The following is a 19,576-nucleotide window of genomic DNA, read 5'->3' as shown; positions in this document are numbered from 1 at the left end:
ATATTATGTACTCCGTATACTACATGTGGCCTTGCATTTCATTTCCCCAAAAGTACCGTATATCAACATTCCGAATTCTTAGAGGACCTATCACTGTGTACGTCTAGATATAATATACTCTACTCACCAGATACGAATTTCTACCTAGCTGCCGGATGGACCCAGGATTTGAGCGCCAAACCTGACCTAAACGGCTCCAAACAATGTCTGGCGCTAGAGTATGCGCATAGCTGCGCGTGATTTTGTGGCGCTGTGTGTGTGTGTGTGTGCTCTGTGGCTCCTCTTTAGTATAGGTACCTAGGAACGCTACCGTAACCGTCAACATTGGTAGTTTCTACCTAGGCCTTAGTTCAACAAACACTGCTTACACTATGAATACCAGGCTTCGCGCGAGGAACATTGACAGCTACCTAACTCGCTAGAAGAACGACGTATGCATACAGTTTGTCGTGCCCAGTTTTGCTTTTCCCACAAGCATTCCTAGACGCATCCACACGCGAGCGCAAGTTCTCCTCATTGGCTTACCAGTACCTTCCTACAGCAAACAGTCGCCCTGCTACGGCTCCTAGCGGGATTATCCTCCACATTCGCAAATCCCGGCTGAAACGGTACCATCGCGAGCACATATACAATAGCATTCCTCCCAAAAAAAAACAAAAAAAACAAAGATACGCTGGTATTAACATAATAACCAACCAACCATAAATCTTCAACCCGGGGTTCGCCTAAACATGCATCAGCTCTTCACATTTGGCACTTCCCCAGCCACCCCAGCAAGCGCAGAGCCTGGTGCAAACACACAAGCCCCAACACCCAGCCTCACAGCCCAGGCCCTCAAAATCGTCTGGACATCGTGGTGCGACGCCGTCATCCTGACACAAGACGGCTCGGAGGAATGGGAGCTTGTATATCGAGGCAGTGGCCTCACTTCCAAGCAACAGGACCACCTAAAGCAGTCTGCGCATCTCCGGCGTGCGTTTAATACGCGAGACATGGTGGTAAAGTTCTTTGGCAGCGCAATGCATGATGGACTGAGGGGATATGTGATTGCGAGTTCCGGGGATGGGGCCAGGGAAAATTGTATCCTGCTGTTTGCCACGGACGTGGAGATTGAGGCGGGGGAGCAGGAGGTCCGGGGTTACGACATAGGCGGCGTCAACACGATTCTGGACGTCAAGATGCAGAGTGGAGGACAGGTGCTGGTGGGTGTGAGAGAGCGGGGCAGTTGTCAAGAGTGCGTGGTTTGTTTGCGGGATGTCGGGGAGTTGAGGAAGCATCTCGAATATGACGGTGTGGAGCTGGGCGGACGGGAGTTGGTTAGCCTCGCGTCGGCTGTGCCTGTGCAGTGGGAGATGAATGCGACGACGAGTACGGCGCTGATGCCAGATGCAAGGGTGTATACATATACCTCTGACCCCAGGTATCCACGATGTCTAGGTCGACCGGACGACGGGATTCATGTGTTTGAGTCAGTGCCGTTTCTCTCAGAGACTGAAATTGTGAAAATCGCGTCCGGTGGTTATTTGAGTGCGACATTGGGTTCAGATGGCGAGTTGTACTTGTGGGGTCAGGTGTGCCCGGGATCGACAGGAAAGTTGGCGGTTTTGGAGGAGGCTGCTTGCTTAAATCAGAGTAGGAGCGCAAGGGCGACGGGGATTTTTGTGCAAGGAGATCAGGATGAGCTTGTCAAGTGCTTACAGGTTCAAATTGATGGCCATGAGGCGAGGGTATATGATGTTGCTATTGGGCATGGACATATTGTGGTCGCTGCTGAAGCAGTGGATCTTGGACGAAGTAAACGGAAATGCGCCGTCTTTGCTGCAGGGGAGAATAGTCAAAGGCAGCTGGGCCCTGGGTTGCCCAATGAATTTTCGGGGGAGTTCGAAGAGATTGTCGGATTGAGAGACAAGCGAGTGACACAGCTTGCTGCTGCGGGGTGGTCGACTCTCATGGCAACATATGGCAGTGAAAACTCCACGTGAGCTTGATGATATCAAAACGAGGTAGAGGATTAGGATATTGGTGCGAATCTACGAAAAACCTATTTCAAGACACGATCGAACTGGATGATAGTCCAGACCGAGTAAAATATACAAGCTGTCATCCAAGTGGGGTGGAGTGGCAAAAGAGGATCGATAAAAATTTCGAGGTCGACAAGTCAGAAACAAATACAGACCCGTGACGATCCTCCGCAACAGAATGAAGAAATCTGTAGCTCAGTGGCAGGCCCCTTCTCTACATCGAAAGTTGGAGCCCAAGGATCCAATTGCCCGTCATGAAACACTACGTGTGGTGTGGGTGGTACTTCATATGAGTATTTGAGATCGATTCTCGTCGTGACCAAGATTGGAGGTTGCTCCAAAGTCCGCTCTGACCCCTGGATGTTAAGCCGGGTAAGCCAATTAGGCAAAACTTGTTCGAAGAAGGGACGCAAGTGCGGACAACAGGCTACGATGATTCCAGTGCTCATCTGGGCAACTGACCACATCAACGAGGTGCCCATCCTGAACGTCCAATCGGTCCCTTGGTACGTCAACTCTGACAAGGCCTCGATGCTAAGGGTCTCAATGACGATGTTACTGTGGCCTGGTCAGCAGTGACCCTCAAATTAAGTTCTTATATGACTGAACATTAAACCAAAAGCGAAGATGGATGCAATGGCGACCTTATGAGCAAGGCGAAAGTGCAGTCTCCAGACAACATAGTGTGGCATGAGCCAGGCCAAGGCATCCAGAGCCACTCCGAGGGAGGCAATGGCAATGATAGCAGGTCGAAGACTGAAGCAGTATTTTGAATTATCAAAAGGCATGGTATAATTGTACTTGATTGGTCGGCAGTGTAGAAGCAGAGTTGTTATGGTGATGAGGCCGACCATGATGGAGCCGATGATGCACGTGTAAGCTGGAGGACACATCAATGAGAACCATCATGCTGAGAGAGATTCGGCAGCATGTGCATGTACCAACGTATCTGAGCCAGGGGAACACGGTAGTGTACAAAGTTCGGATGAAGAAGATGGAGATGGCAGATCGTGTCAAAGTCAGACTGATAGCCATGGGGATTCGAAACAGCCAAAGCACCTGATCATGTGAGTCCTTAAGCAAAACAGTGTTTCTCTGGACCCATGTGTACCATGAGTGTCCGTTCAAGTCGACCCAATGTGGGGTCAGTGATGTGCTGACGGACGAGTCTAGCGGCCATCACTGTAGCCTGTTAGCAGGAACTACAGGCCGCGTCGTGGTAGGACGTAGGACAAACGTGCAGACTATAAACATTGTCACAACAACATATAGGAACAGCTTCCCAGCTAGCATTAGCCAATCTCGGGGATAGGATGGTGTCTTTCGTTACCAGAGCCAGCAACAACAGCGTGTCATCGATATTCCATGATTGGCTCTTGGTGCGCTTTGCTAGGTAGCGGGCGATGAAGAACAACAAAGGGACGATCGAGAGTATGACAAGGCCGGCAAGGTATGAGCCGATCAGCATTGGCTCAAGGTTGTGTGAGCAGGGCCAAGAGGTTAAGGACAGGTCGGAGTGCGAGGACTCTAGGATGTGGCGGTGCGCATTGCGGATCGGGGTACGTAAGCAGAGGGCTTGAAAGTCGAGGGAGGGATCGTCTCGAGATTCGTAAGCTGTATTGCTTGTAGTAGTGAGGAGAGACAGGGTAAAGGTTGTATTGCTTGCGTAACCAACGAGGGTGGGTGTTGTTTCCGACAGATGGGGTGAAACACGTGGAGAAGGTAGTCGGAGCAGCAACCGCAAGCCGTGCAACAACCACCCGACTGGTATCAAGTTTTGCAACACCGTCTTCCTTGCTCAACAAAGAGCCACAAGACTCGACAAAAGAGTCCGGCTCTTGCAAAATGTGTTTCAGTGAACTGTGTTGGAGCTTGTCGTTGGAGGGTTCCAGTGCACAGTTGGGCCTTGCATGGGTCTTGCATGGGTCACATCAGCCCTACCCGCGACGTGCACTATCACGTCACTGCGTATGTATTGTATGATGTATTTAGGTATGCATGCACGAGGACGTTGTTAGAATATTGCTAGATATTGTGGGTAGTCGTACTCTGGGCTAAGTTCAGGCCGATTGACAAGGGACAAACTTGGAAGCGACATGACAGAGCTCGAGGTTTCCTGCCTGCATTGGGTGCCAAAAGGCCTGGGGGCCTGGTAAGGCGCAAGGCGACTAGGTAGTGTTAGTAAAATTAGTTAGGTAGAATTGGCTGTACAGGTTCGAGATGAATGGGTTGGCGCGAGCGACAAGGGGGATGAGATGGGCAAGACAGATGCTAGAGCTGCTGTAGGTTGCACGAGATGATTTTGAGGAAACAGTGCTGCAAGACGCAGTCGTATGTACCCATCATGTACACAGTACCTAGACAAACAGTCGTAGGCTGGGTGTGGTGTGGTATTGTCCGAGAAGTCTAGGAGCGGACAATGGGCGTCTGACTAGGTTTAAGCGAAGGCGCTAGGTAAATCCGGCAAGAGAGTGCCGTGAACGCGTGAATACGGTGACTACAACAGAGTAGCAAGCGTGTTTGGTCGGGGCGTATAGCAACAACTGTGCAGAGAGGATAACAAGAACAAGAGAGGAGATGGCGGCGGATCGGGCTGAGAGGGGCTGAGAGGGCTCATGTGGGACTATTGGAGCTAACCGAAATCGGACGCTAGGCACGGCCACCCGTGACTTGCATGGCAACGTGGATTTACGAGTTTTTTTTTCTTTTCACGCTCAGCTTCGGGCCGATGACTTCGCCCCTGGCACCGATGTCATGACGAAAGTTTGGGCACCGACGGTATTTCGCCGCAAAGACAAGTGCAGAACGGGTAGGAAGAGGACTGTTTGAACACAAGGTTTGGAGAAGGGCATACATGTAGCAAGAGTGTCTCACATAGAGTAGATGCACTTCATTTGCCTTGCAGTCTGAAAGGCTAATCCGCTGAATGGCGAGCGGCGAGGGGGCAGGGCGGCGTCATCGAGTCGTACCGAGTCGTGGGGGCTTGCCATGTACAGTACATGGCGGTATGGATACTGCCATGGTTCGCGACATGTCCCACCTTTCTTGTACGCTCGTGTTGCGTACCCAAGCGCTGACGAAGTCTCTGGAATTTGATCGGTGGCGGAAAGGGCTGTCCAGTCAGCGTGCAGAGCCCGTCAGGCAGTGTTGAAACAGAAGGCGGTGGGAAGGGCAAGGATGTGGGGGTCGATCGTGTTGATCTTGTTCGCCCCTCATTAGAGTACAAGAGCATGCCATTGTACTACTCCATGCAAGTGGGAGGGAGTACGTACTAGGTAGATGCACAGTCAGGTACCGGTACCTTGCCTACTACAATGCCTTGGTTGGATACGTTGGTACTCCAGCTCTGCCCCTCTTCTGATGAGCGTGCTGGATTCAAACCCGTAGAAACCGATTGTACCTAGGTGTACTACTTGGTCTACTTTCTACTCTACCTAGCTAGATTGGATGCATGGTGAACTCTCGCTCCACTGTACTTGTGTACAGTAGCGCAAGCACCAGCACCAGCACCAGCTAAAAGGCAGAAACAACGAGCAACTCGGCTCACTTCATTGCCACGGCCGTTGAACAAGCTTCCCAAGGGCATAGTACAACGACAGAGTAGAGTACACACACCCTCCCATTCGCCAGCGCAGACTGGCCCCGACGCTACTCTACACAGGTTGACAGTGGTAGCCACCAGCAGCTAACCAGGACCGGCGGCCGGGATGCCGAACAGGGCTTAACATTAACCCAAGCGACAAGGGGCCAAAGTCAGGTCCAGGGGTCGGTCAATGGGCTTCTTGCAACCACTTCCTCCTTCGTTTCCAGCAATAACACCACCACCATTCACCCTCCACAGTCCACACACACACACCTCTCTTCCCTTTCCAAGGGCCCGTGCAAGCCCCGCCCTTGTCCACATTCCCAGTCTTGTCAACGTCATGTGCCCGCTCCCGGCTGCCTGCCCATTTGGTTGCGCCAAACCCGTCGTACTGGCTGCTGGCTGCCTTGGGCCTGCTGCTCTCTTCCACTTGTTTCCGGATGGCCTGGCAAACTCGGTCCAATCCTCCAATCCACATTGGGGCCCACTCTCCCATCAGCCTGCCCCCATCGTCCACTTCTACAACTGACTTTTGCGGCCGTTTCTATTTGACTTTTGCTAGCAACCAGCCTTGTACTATTCCACTCTCCACTTTGACACCGCCCACTTCAAAACCCTACCCTACCCTACCCTACCCTACCCTACCCTACCCTACCCTACCCTACCCTACCCTACCCTACCCTACCCTACCCTACCCTACCCTACCCTACCCTTACCCTGCCCTGCCCATCCTTGTTTGCCCTCGCCCAACCCTTTCGAGTACATAGCAGCCTGGTGACCAGGCCAGTCTTGCTTGACCTCAATCACCCCCACCTCGACACTTTCTGGCCCCATTTCCTCCCAGTTTGGCCACCTCCACCACCGGAACATGACCTGGCAGCCATAGTGCCTTCCTTTGGATTCTCCACATGCAAATGGATAGCTGCCGGGAGTCGACACAAAGCCCATGGCTGGAGAGCCCACGCTTGCACTTTCACCGGCAACGAAGCAACTCATTCCCCATAGTCGACGCTCTTGGATGCTCAACGCCCGAGGCACAGTTATTGCTGGCCGAGGGTAGGGCTGCTGTCCGAAAACGACGCGCCAAAGGCCGACGGGGTCGATCTGTGGATGACGAGAACATCACCACATTTGATCCTCGGGACCATGTCGCCTATCTCCAAGGACTGTCTTTGATAGACACCCCTCAGGAGCGACCCAGGACCCATGAGGCCAAAAGCTGCCATAATCGGAATCTCTCGAATCTAACAGACGCAAGCATCAACACAGTCGTCCCATTACATGGTGATGGCGAGTCAGCTACCAGCCTCTCACCCTCGAGCCCACTAGGCGATTATTCCGCAAACCTGGCACGGTTTATCAAGACACGACTTCGATCCATCCCGACCTACAGACTCGGTCATGACACCACGTCCACCTCTCCACGTTCATGTCCTGACCTAGGTTTCCCGCTTGCATCGCCACCACAATCGCCAACGAAAATGCTCAGGCGCCCCGCCGAGGCACCCAAAGTCATTACCATTCCTCCCATCCGGCCACCCATGCTGAGCGCCTTTTCCGCCTGGAGTTCGACAACCGAAGACGACACTGATGATGATGCTCCTCCACTACCAGGATTTGCAGTCAACAGCACCGATTCGCCATCCAAAGCTAGCAGTTACACCCCTTCTCTGTTGGGCTACTATGAAATGTCGCACACTCCCTCATTCCTATCTTCCTCCACACCAGCAGAGGAAGAGGCAGAGCCTAACACAGCCAGCACATCCACTTTGCCAGCAGAATCAACGTCGCCTGCATTGCCGGCCGAGCCTCACGACGATGATGGCGATGATGATGATGATGACGACGACGATGACGACGACGATGACCCTCTCTCATCCCACTCGCATCCACAGCTCGTGTCATCGTCGGCACCATCGTATACATCGTCAACATCGAATCTGTCTTACTTCGACTGCAAGCGTTCCCCTGCCATGACATCAGCAATGAAGGACCGCATCATTGCTGCCGTGACGCCGCCACATGCCCAGCATAAGATGGGTTCTGCAATGTCCCCTTGGGAAGATGCTTCTCTTACCAAGGCGCACGATGTGTTTTTAGATTCACAGCATCGAATCCATGTTGACGGCATGTCGTTTGATATGCCCAGAGACTTTGTGCCTCCAAGCAGGCTGACGCCATGCTGATGAGCACATCTCACTTCATCTCAGACTGACTGCATAATTTCCTCGTTCCTTTTTTCCTTTTGCGTTTCCTTGGCGACTGAGCTTAAGACTGCTGTATATCCAGGTCGTTCAATCGACTGTGGCCAGCTGGCCTTGCCACATTGTAGACCTTGTCCCACTTCCTTTCTCATCTGCTGTTTCACAGGCACTGTACTGCTTTGTAATTTGCACTTGGCGTTTTCTTCAGAATACCTAGATTGCCACCCTTGCCCTACTGCTGTCGCGATTCGAGTTTCGCTAGCGATTGATTGTTTGCCTTTGCGATTGGATTACGTAGAGTGTTTCCACTTGGAGCCCTTCCGCACATGACGAGCGAATGACGCACACGATAGCATTCCTATGGGGACTTACTTCGAAGCGAGATTGTACATTTTATTTTAACCTGTTTTTTTGCTGGGAAGGGGACGATTAGCAGAATCTGACTGGATGACGGAAGTGTTGGCACGAAGTCGTATCGTAGTTGGATCGGTATAAGACTGGCTGGAAATGCAACAAGCTCCTTTGCATGACCGCTATGAAGCACTTTTGATAATTTGAGATCCTCTCAGCAAGATGCATGCATGCATGCATACATAGTGAGGCTGGCTAGCCGCTGAAGGAAGACGTTGGCATCATTCGGGCAATGTGGTGAGGGTTGAATATGACAGTGTGATGCAATGGCTGGCAGCAGTTTATCTCATACCATGCCCGGCAGATCAGATCGACAGGATCGATAGAGGATCGATAGAGGATGCAGTGTGAAGGCTGCCAGCTGCAAGGTCCCGCCGCCCGCAGATCTGGGCGTGGCAGTGGTGGGGACGGGACGAGATGCATGGTTTGCTGGTCGCTTGTCGCCTGGTGGGCTTGGTCGTCTGCCCAGGTGGTCGCCTGGTGGGCTTGGTGAGGGGCCGCGTCATGTGTCATTCGTCGTGCTTTGTTGGTTATTGGTTCGCGTTGCGCTCCTGGTGCTGTACTGCCATGTAACAGTATTTGTAAGTAAGTATATACTGCACTGCACTGCGCTGCGCTGCACTATACTGTAAACCGTGTGGTAGCAAACCACGCCAAACAAACACCAAACAAATACACTGGAACCCTCGTCACGATTCTTGGTTGCCAACACGACCTTTTTTCCATGGCTGCGCTCTCCCCACTACACTTTTTTTTTGGTCCACTAACCTCCTTGCTCACTTTCGAATCACTCGCGATTTCACGTGGTATGATGATGTGTGAAGACACGTTGAGGTTTTGACGACCCTACGGAAGCCGACATGACTTTTTTTCGCACGAAGCTGTAACAACTACTGAATATACATTGACACACACACACACACACACACACACACACACACACACACACACACACACACACACAAGCACATACACGCCGCCCTCCATGGCCGACTCCGATCCTGGCCTCTTCGCGCAAATACTAGGCCGCGCCGCCTACGAGTTTTCTGTGCTGCAACCCATGCTTCCCACCTACATCCACCTCATAGCCTCGGCCCTCTTCCCCATCTACACAGGCGCGCACGCCTCGCTCTCGCGGCCATCCACCGCTGCCAAGCCGACGAAGAAAAAGAAAAAGGACGACGTCGACGGTGACGACGATGAAGAGGATGATGACACGGACGACGAAGACGAAGACGAACAGCGCGTCATGGAAGGCCTGTCCCCGACAGACGCCATCCTGATGCCTCTCTTCGCTGGCACAGCTCTTGCCTCACTCTACTTTCTGCTCAAGTGGATGAAGGACCCCGCACTGCTAAATAAGCTCCTCAACGCATACTTTGCCATCTTCGGTGTCTTTTCCGTCTCGCGGCTTGTCGCTGATGCTCTCGATATCGGCCACTCGATCATATACCCACGTCGCCATGTCCACCGTGGCGCGCTATACCATGTCGATGGCAAGGAGAGGCAGGCTGTGCCGCTATCAGCGACCTCGACAGACAAGCAGCCCATGACTACACCTCTGCCCGGTTTTCTGGCCAACATTCCATTGCACAAACGCGTGAGAGACATGCTGTGGTCAGATAGAGCGATGCCTGGAAACAAGTGGACTCTGAAGCTTCATCTCAAGCGCGCCCTGGCTGCAAAGTTCAAATTTGGTCCTCATGATCTGGTTGGGCTTGCAGTTGCGCTGGCTGCGGTGGCATACTTCAACCTGGTGGATAAGCCATGGTACCTCACAAATTTGCTGGGTTTTGCGTTCTCCTACGGAGCTCTGCAGCTCATGTCACCTACGACATTTGCGACGGGTAGTCTGATTCTGAGCACGCTTTTCTTCTACGACATTTACTTTGTCTTTTACACGCAAGTAGTCCCGCATCTTACAGGCATCATGCTGTCAGCTTACACACGCACAGGCCCATGATGGTGACTGTAGCAAAGTCACTCGACGTCCCGATTAAGCTCTTGTTTCCACGCCCTGGTCCCGTCGATGACCCCACCCAAGGTCCTTCTTACGCCATGCTCGGTCTCGGAGACGTCGTGCTACCTGGCATCATGATTGGCCTCGCGCTCCGATTTGATCTCTATCTATTCTATCTCCGCCAACAAAAGCGCATACCTGCAGCCACTCAGGGCGAGGAAGATATCATTCAGAAGCCCAGGTACCAGTCTCTAGCTGGACGCTGGACCGACCATTTTTGGACACACTCTCTTACCGGCCGACCGTTGTGGACTGCTTCCAAACTCTCCGATAGTGAGAGTGAAGTGCCTTTTACCTTCCCCAAGACATACTTTCGCGCTAGTCTGGCAGGATATATTTTGGGCCTTTTAGCCACGCTTGGTGTCATGATGGTATGGAACCACGCACAGCCGGCGCTACTCTACTTGGTACCTGGCGTACTCGGTAGCATATGGTTTACGGCCCTTGTTCGGGGTGAGATCAATTTGATGTGCCAGTATACCGAAGAGATTGAAGAGGAAGAGAACAGCAAGACCACCGGGAACGACAAAGAAGCCAAATCACCTGCAAATAGCGTCAAGGATAAGCAGGATAACCTTCCGGCCAACGAGACCGGCGGCAAGAAGTCTGCCGCCGTCAAAGAAAACCAACATGATGGCCGGGCCAAAAGCCGGAGACCAGCCCGAGAACTCTTCTCCTTCTCCATCGAGGCACCTCCGCTGCACAAGGATGCAAAGCCTGCCGAGAACAAGGTAGACGTCTTGCCCGACGCCATTGACGAAAAGCACAACTGGGCGCCGTCAAAGAATGTTAGTCGAGCCACTGGCGCCGAGCCCGTCGGCAAGCGTGTCAGGTTGAGGTGATGTTGTATCTTTGTAGCGTACTGTATGGTAGATATGGGATCTGGGGGCGGGGAGTTCTTTTTCCTATCAGCCGAGAGCACGGCTGCATGTGCATACAAACGGCGCACGTGGGTTCATTTTTTTTTTTGCATTTGCAGCAATGTCCTGGTAAGCATGGCGATGGGGGCAGGGCGTGGCATGGCGTTTTTTTCAAAAGCTTTGTGGCATGGGAGGGAATGGAATGTGACGTATGGGGATAAGGGGGTCTTGGTTTATTGTCTGAATGAGCTATCAGACTCTTTTTTTGTGTGTGCAAATGTACAGCACAGTTTTGAATGCAGATTGCTGTAATGGCAATTACGAGATGAGGAGTATGGATAATTGTATATGCCTGTTTTTGCTTATACGTACTCCGTTTTGCTGTGCATCCGAGTTGTACTCTCCAGTCTCGTCCTTGTCTTTCTGCATGACTGGATTAAGAACGCGGCTAAGTTGATTTTCTCCTTTCTTTCTCTCTTCCCCCGTCCTTTCTCACACCGCTGCATCCAAGACAAAGAACATCCAGCAATAAATAAACCCCCCACCTCCCTTTATCTATCTCCCCTTCTTTGTCCAACATCTAAGCAGCGCTGTGTAGGCGGCGAAAGGCTGCTTTAAGCGGGGTTAGTAGGTAGGCTTTGGTGTTGCTGTGGTGCTGATTTGGAGGGTGTCTAGGGGGCTAATAAAGAAAGATGTTAGGTTTTGTGGTGTGTGGGGCTTTGTTTAGACAGGGTGGGCGGGTTAAGGATAGGGGAGAGACTTGTTTGAGGGTAGACAAAGCACTCGGATAAGAATGTGTTCTTTGACAAAGAGGATGGGGCTGTGGAAGTAGAAGATGAGCGAAATAGTCAGTTATTTAGTCTAGAGAGGAGATATATAGTCGCTGTAGATGGGACGGCGGGGTGGGAATGAACAAGTTTGGATATCGTTGCATTGTTGGTTGAGGGGTTTGGTTTGGTTGAGAGATATTGTTTTTTCTTGAAGGGATTTTTTTTTAAATTCTTCTTATTGGGTTGGATATTGTATTTCTCTTCTCTTCTCCTCTCTCTCTCTCTCTCACACACACATACACACAGACACATACATACACACAGACACAGACACACACATACACACACATATCACCTACCGTACCCACCATCATCCACCACCATGTTCAAACAACTCCGCCACCTAGCCTTCCTGCTGCTTCTGCTGCCGGTCTTGGGGCTCGAGGCTGAGCCGCCCAAGGCGTCTGGGGATACATTGTTGAGTTGGTTCGAGCGGCCTATCGCTTTGGCGAGGCCTTCGCTGAAAGCTGTCCCTGCTCCTGCTCCTGCTCCTGCCCCGGTACCTCCACCGCCTGCTCCTGTATCGCCGCCACCGCCACCTGCTGTTCCTGCACCTCCACCACCTCCACCTCCTGTTCCTGCACCTCCACCTCCACCACCACCACCTCCTCCTCCTCCTCCTCCTCCTCCTCCTCCTCCTCCTCCTCCTCCTCCTCCTTCTCCTCCTCCTCCACCACCACCACCACCACCTCCTGCACCACTTCCACCTCCACCTCCACCAGCTCCCAAGCCCCCAGCTCCTGCATCACCATCACCTCCCCCTCCACCTCCACCACCAGCTCCTAAACCCTCCGGCAAACCCAGCGGCCACGACGGCATAGACTGGAACAATCTCCAAGCACCTCCCGCCATTGACTTCGGCCCTGGCACAATCTACATCTGCACCGACAAGGATTTTGGCGGCACCTGCAAAGAGTTAAAATCTACGCCAGACAAGTGCTCGAATCTACCAGACGATCTCAAGGGCAAAGCGACGAGTATCAAGCCATACAAGAGGCAGACGTGCCGTTTTTATGACAGGGATGATTGCTTTGGCTCAAGCGAGTGGTTGAGGTGGCCTGGGAGTGCGAATTTGAGGGGCAGGCGCTGGGATAATAGGGTGAGGAGTTGGAATTGTGATTCGGAATCTTGAGGATGGGATGGTGTTGTGGCTACTTCGTTCTTCTTATTTTTCCCTTCCTCTTCTCTGTCTTGTTACCACCGCCCACTGTAACTTATCATCATTGTCTAGTCCAATGTTTGCAATTTTTGTCTCTTCTTCTTTATAGCCATCGGTTCCTTCTCAGTTCGTACATCAGATCCCCCAGCTTTTCTTATGTAGACCTAGCTATACCAACACTTCCAAGCCAGCATATTTCATTTCCGTCGTTAAAAATACCACCATTACGGTGCTGTGCTACCAGAATAGTACTTTCCCTCGTTAATATTGAATGATTCCGCCCAAGCCTACAGTGTGCGTGGGTAAGATTATAAATTGCGGAGTTGAAACATGAAGCCCATCTAGGTCTTAGATATGATTTTGTCACAGCTTCAGTCGTTACCAATCTCCTAAATTGACTCCATTATACTTGCCGATGTTTGTGAAAAGGTGATCAAGACTTTTGGATAACACCACAAATAGACACAGTCGAATTTCGCGGCAGGCTTTTGTGGTTAATCCCTCTATGATCAACGCTAGATCAACCATATACTACAATACGTATGGTAGGGCTACTTTTAACTCCAAGCAAGTTTCGTTGCTCGATTGGGGAATTTTGTGATCCTGATTAAGAAGGCCTCTAGTGCGTGTAGGTAGTTGTACTGCCGCACATGAGATGTTACAGCAGGTTATGTACAGTGTTGGCCAAAACTATGAGAGCTCTCATAGTTCCCATAATCCGCACTGTATCAGGATCCAAAATGCACAAACGATTCAAGGCTTCCCAGCCTTATACCGGCGGTTTCCATTTGACAGCCTTGAATTTGTAATCTGCTACATCTGCCACTCCTGGTTCATGCGGTAAGAGTCTGCAAGGATCGCCGTGTGCGTAGCATGGATAGTCCAGTAATCTAATAACATCACCTTTGTACACGCTTCGCGATAAGCAGGTAAGCAGACAGGCGATACTAACCTCGGAGCACGGGATATTTACACCACTAGTCGAGTTTCGACACTGACCAGCCCACCAACGATCTTGTTCGCAATGCTAGATCATGTTAGTCTTATATGCACCTAGGTAGATTAACAGTTACAGATTGAACGCACAAGTTCTGACACCTCCTTGTAGCATGGGCGCCAGGAAGGCAAAGGCGGAGAAGACCTGTGAATATCTGCATATTGGCTTGATTGAGATGGCAAAACTGTGTATGTAGGATGAAGAGCCTGGTGGAGGACACGTTGAAGCTGGTATTTACACAGCGTCATTACCTCTTACTTATACTTACACTCGGCAGTATGAGACGCTCTCTTGAATTAACTGATATATGTACATAGTGCCAAATATTATTACCGTATTACTTAAGACATGGTGTGACATGTGGTAGGTATTATGTCCAATGCTTCAAATTTTCACGACACTGTTTTCTTTTATGTCAGATGCCAGTGACAATTAAAAGCGCCATATAGTATATTGTGGTATGTACATAGGTACCAGAGAGCATAGTATACACATAGCACAGTATAATAGACACGTGAGGTATGTGTAATAGTAGGCTGGGTTATTGATGCACCAAGGAGAATAGACATGAGTGGCCACCACTGGACCGGTCGGCCTCGGAGCAACATAAGCACCTGAAGACTTCTACTTACACCGTACATACTATAGTATATTCATTCTTGTTGTGCCGTGTATATTCGCTGCTAATAGGTGGACCTTGGAAATAATTGACCCTTTGCCTTGCCGTTGCATGGCATCGCATGTCTATTCACTGTACAGGCTACAAATGCGCTAATTTCTGATGTTTGTACTAATATAGTCCTGCCATATTCTTCTTTGTTCTTACAATTAGAGATATTATAGGCGGGAAGTGAATCAAAGCTGTAGCAAGTTTACCGTAGACGTATAGTAATGGCACAGACTGGCGCGGATTGAGGGCTGTGCGCCCAACAGCCAGAGTACAGTCTGAGTTCATATACGGCCCGAGCCGTGGTTTCAGAGTATCGAAACAGGTAAGTTAAGCAGAGCGATCTTCGGCCTTACACTAAATATCCACAGTAAGCGCTACCAAAATCACGCCTTTGTTTCTATCCTGGTTGTGCCTTTGTTCACGCAATTTTCACAGTAAGGCCGGGTGCATGCTAGCACATAGTAGCGCATTCCCCATAGCACTTCGAGTACAATACGATTGGGAGGCAGCGCCTCCTTGTATAAAGGAGCCTTCTACTTATAGATAGATAGATAAGTTCTTCTTATCCTTTCGTACAAGACCTATAGGTGTAGGAATTAATTCGTTTAACCTCTATACAGACGCGCACTCCTATATGCCTTTGAGTCATATCGGACCCCTTTTGGACGTTCCTACCTACCTGTGTCGTTACATTCACCTTGTATCTCCATAAGGTTCTAGCATAGGATATAACTGAAACTGATACTTACGATTTCCTCTTATTTACAAACATACATCTATATCAAGCTACTATTATACAAACCAACTCTTATGGTAAGTATATATGTAGGCATATTTATAAGAAGCCTATCTCTATACACTATTTACCCTGAGAACCCCTTAACTGAGATCATTGTTGGACCGTAGTGGTATTAGCGAATCATAGATGATCTTATAAGGATACAGTGATACAGTGTGACCGTAGGCCTACCAGAATAGTAAAGATTGAAGCTCACACTATTGATCGTATCCCGTGCGCACTATGATGTGGTAGTTACTCTAACTAGGTCAAATTACAATTCGCTTGGCAATTAGAACCAAAAGAACATTTTGCGAAATCCCTTAGGACACGGAGTGTTTTGTTCTTTGTTAGCTGGTCCTTGTGCACATTCTAGCGATAGCTAGGTAGACATGAGATACTGACCGCTGCGTACGGCTGTCTCCCGCTTGCGGCCTGTCCGTTATTGATGTCGTTACAAGTACCAACCCTATCATTCCTTGTTGTCATGCATTCCTAGACGATGCTAGTTATTCATGCCTGCAGCTAAGATCGTATAGATTGAACATGGAAATGGGCCTTGCTGGGCAGCGCAGGCACTAGAAAGGCAGAGGAGGACAAAGCTGGTAGCTAGTTTCATGTTGCTGCATTGCAATGGTGGGAATGCGTGAGGCACTGGGTTTTCAGAGGAGACGGTGAAGCGAAGATGTAAACTGTACACGGACTCTTATTCATGCGAGCGTGTGTCATGTAGGGCAACTTTGGCAGGTGTGCGGCTTTTGCGATCTTGTTCCGGACGAATATTGAAATTGATCGGATTCCTTTAAAATCGGGCGCTGTGGGGTGGCGGTGGATCTCACGCTGTATACGATATTATATTCACATAGCGTAACAATGTTCCTTGGTTCTGATCATCCATACAATGACCGCGATGAAAGGCTAAGATAACGAGGGATATCGAAGAATCGGAAAAATCTCAGGGCACATTATCCTGGCCATATGGATTAGTGAAGGTTGGAATGTGATGCACTGGAATATGAGGGCTTCTTTGTGCTGAATACTGGTCCATCTTCATGTGATCCACGGTGTATTAACTTTTAAACTCATGGTAAATATGTATCATAGTAGATTTCGCCGTCGTCCTACGTAGGCTTGGTCTCATCATGGAAAACCAATCACCTACGCATCCAAGAGATCTCACACCTCATACCTAGCCATCTTTCGCTATAGTACGCCCAGAGACAGGGGCTATCTATATCCATCTTGTTTGGCGGTTTTTTCGAGATCAGCAGTTTCTCAAAGTTTAAAATGCGGCAAGGCCTAGACTACCTAAAGTACTCTTCACCCTCCATTCCTGTCTGCTTTTACAGCAGATCTATTTTAACTTCCTGGTACTGCAATACCTCTTTATTCGAACAAAATGTTTTTCTGTGTAACTCTCTTAACACTCTTTTGCTTGTAATGGAGTTTACTCCCGCTTCCTGACAGCAATGTGCATTGGACTCTGGTTACCCTAGCCTTGCTTCCAATGTGTTTTGGACAAGGGTAGCGTTCTGGCCAGTAAGTAGGTATTGCGCCTATGCTTGGTTTCAAAACATTGTTGCAAATCCCGATTTCATGCCCTTCACTACAGTACAAAACCAGTTTACAGTAGCCATATTTATCTAAAGTAGACTAAGAAGTAGTTTAGGTAGAAGAAGTAAACCTAAATAGGGTTTATTATACTATATATTCCACAAAAGTAAACTACTTTTATTTCTACTTCTATTAATCTACTAGTATTACGTAGTAATACCTAGTTTCCTACTATTTAAGTATTTTACCCCTCCTTTCTTTAATCTTCTTCACCACCTCTATCACCACCACCACCTCCACCACCTCTATTATCACCACCTCCACCACCTCTACTACCACCACCTCTATCACCACCACCACCTCCACCACCTCTATTATCACCACCTCCACCACCTCTACTACCTCTATCACCACCACCACCTCCACCACCTCTATTATCACCACCTCCACCACCTCTACCACCACCTCTATCACCACCACCACCTCCACCACCTCTATCACCACCACCACCTCCACCACCTCTACTACCACCACCTCCACCACCTCTATCACCACCACCACCTCCACCACATCTATTATCACCACCTCCACCACCACCACCTCCACCACCTCTACCACCACCTCTATCACCACCACCACCTCCACCACCTCTATTATCACCACCTCCACCACCTCTACTACCTCTATCACCACCACCACCTCCACCACCTCTATTATCACCACCTCCACCACCTCTACCACCACCTCTATCACCACCACCACCTCCACCACCTCTATCACCACCACCACCTCTATCACCACCACCACCACCACCTCCACCACCTCTATCACCACCACCACCTCCACCACATCTATTATCACCACCTCCACCACCTCTACTACCTCCACCACCACCTCTATCACCACCTCTACCACCACCTCTATCACCACCACCTCTATTATTACTACCACCTCTATTATCACCACCTCCTATTAGTAAAAATATCATGACTTATTATTATATTATATATGCGTATAGCGTAAAGCTAATCTTTTCTACCCCTTTTAGTCTTAGTTAGGTATTATAGCGTATATTAGAAATAAAACTACTTTTTATACTTAATTTAAACCCCTACTATTAAAAGTAAACCACTACTTTAAACCTATTTATAGGTATACACAAGGTTAGTTTACACCTATATAGTAAACCCCTAGCGTACCATTCTACAGTAAACAATTTTTTACCGTAGTGCTTGCGCAAGCACTCTAGATGCGTTGCAGTACCATAATATGGCAATCGCAGTATATCCAAGCTGGAAGATTTCATGCTTTCTAATTACCAAATTGCTTCCAGGATGGTACATTTCCTAGTATCTTATCTACCTTCATTTCCAAACGTCATTGATCATCTGAGATGAGCATTGATAAGGACATTTAGTACCTATCATATCTTAGAATAATCCACGGGATGCTTGCCTTTTCATTTTAAAAGTGTACTATAGACACTACGGTTAAAAATTGTTTACTGTAGAATAGTACGCTAGGGGTTTACTATATAGGTGTAAACTGCCCTTATGTATACCTATAAATAGGTTTAAAGTAGTAGTTTACTTTTATTAAAGTAGTGTAACAAGGCTAGGCTAATAATAGCTAGCGCTTACTAGATGCCTAGGCTAGACTTGAATGCGGAGTCTGATTCATGGGTTAGCGCTAGGGTCTAGCACTATTATCTTAGGCTAAGCTTAGCTAAGATATATATATTATACTATGCAAGGATTACTTAGCTTAAGTATTCTCGTGCGTACCTTTTGGACCATGGCCAATTGGTACAGGCAGGGGAGATGACGTAGTATTCATTTCAGGGGCAGGGCGCCTACCTTGTTACAAGTAGTAGTTTACTTTTATTAAAGTAGTAGTTTACTTTTATAGTAGGGGTTTAAATTAAGTATAAAAAGGAGTTTTATTTCTATTATATACTATAATATATAATATAGACTAAATAGGGTAGAAAAGATTAGCCTTATACTATATATATATAAAATATAATAATATAGTAGTAGAGGTAATAAAGAAGATTAAAGAAAGAAGGGGGTAAAAGTACTTAAATAGTTAGTAGGAAACTAGTTAGTACTATATAATACTAGTAGATTACTAGAAGTAGAAATAAAAGTAGAATATATAGTATAGTAAACCCTATTTAGGTTTACTTCTTCTACCTAAACTACTTCTTAGTCTACTTTAGATAAATATAGCTACTATAAACTAGTTTTGTACTGTAGTGAGATGGTCTATTCTTAGCTTGTGCTGATATCCTCAGCGCTTGCTACAAGGTTGTCTCTCATCCTTGGCCGTTTCATAGCCAAAATGTGCGATGCGCTATTTATCAAAGCCAAGGCTTAAGTACTAAAATAAGCCCACTTTAGTGTCTACACACACTATGGTACAAAACTAGTTTATAGTAGCTATATTTATCTAAAGTAGACTAAGAAGTAGTTTAGGTAGAAGAAGTA

The 19,576-nt window shown here is 48.8% G+C and overlaps 5 protein-coding genes across 5 annotated transcripts; 4 read left to right on the top strand and 1 right to left on the bottom strand.

The window, feature by feature from the left end:
- Positions 1-731: 731 nt before the first annotated feature.
- IAQ61_008993 (uncharacterized protein) lies at positions 732-1,982 on the top strand (the record flags this gene model as incomplete). Its single annotated transcript, XM_003836598.2, has 1 exon — positions 732-1,982. The coding sequence occupies one exon, from the start codon at positions 732-734 to the stop codon at positions 1,980-1,982; it is 1,251 nt and encodes a 416-aa protein (XP_003836646.2).
- Positions 1,983-2,158: 176 nt separating this feature from the next.
- IAQ61_008992 (uncharacterized protein) lies at positions 2,159-6,148 on the bottom strand (the record flags this gene model as incomplete). Its single annotated transcript, XM_066098211.1, has 9 exons — positions 2,159-2,579; positions 2,631-2,901; positions 2,963-3,190; positions 3,228-3,635; positions 3,697-3,926; positions 4,070-4,189; positions 4,233-4,337; positions 4,896-5,133; positions 5,878-6,148. Coding segments are annotated over 9 exons (2,292 nt in total), but the record flags the coding sequence as incomplete, so codon positions are not given.
- A 364-nt stretch (positions 6,149-6,512) lies between these two features.
- On the top strand, positions 6,513-7,790 carry IAQ61_008991 (uncharacterized protein; the record flags this gene model as incomplete). The annotated part of the gene is made up of 1 exon (XM_003836595.1): positions 6,513-7,790. One exon carries the CDS (start codon positions 6,513-6,515, stop codon positions 7,788-7,790), a length of 1,278 nt encoding a protein of 425 aa, XP_003836643.1.
- Positions 7,791-9,204: 1,414 nt separating this feature from the next.
- On the top strand, positions 9,205-11,081 carry IAQ61_008990 (uncharacterized protein; the record flags this gene model as incomplete). Its single annotated transcript, XM_066098210.1, has 2 exons — positions 9,205-10,121; positions 10,175-11,081. The coding sequence occupies 2 exons, from the start codon at positions 9,205-9,207 to the stop codon at positions 11,079-11,081; spliced, it is 1,824 nt and encodes a 607-aa protein (XP_065951849.1).
- Positions 11,082-12,251: 1,170 nt separating this feature from the next.
- IAQ61_008989 (uncharacterized protein) lies at positions 12,252-13,061 on the top strand (the record flags this gene model as incomplete). The annotated part of the gene is made up of 1 exon (XM_066098209.1): positions 12,252-13,061. One exon carries the CDS (start codon positions 12,252-12,254, stop codon positions 13,059-13,061), a length of 810 nt encoding a protein of 269 aa, XP_065951848.1.
- Positions 13,062-19,576: the final 6,515 nt, after the last annotated feature.

Source organism: Plenodomus lingam, assembly GCF_022343315.1.
Source record: "Plenodomus lingam strain CAN1 chromosome Unknown contig_5, whole genome shotgun sequence".
Taxonomy (NCBI): domain Eukaryota; kingdom Fungi; phylum Ascomycota; class Dothideomycetes; order Pleosporales; family Leptosphaeriaceae; genus Plenodomus; species Plenodomus lingam.
This window is presented reverse-complemented; position numbering and strand designations above follow the sequence as displayed.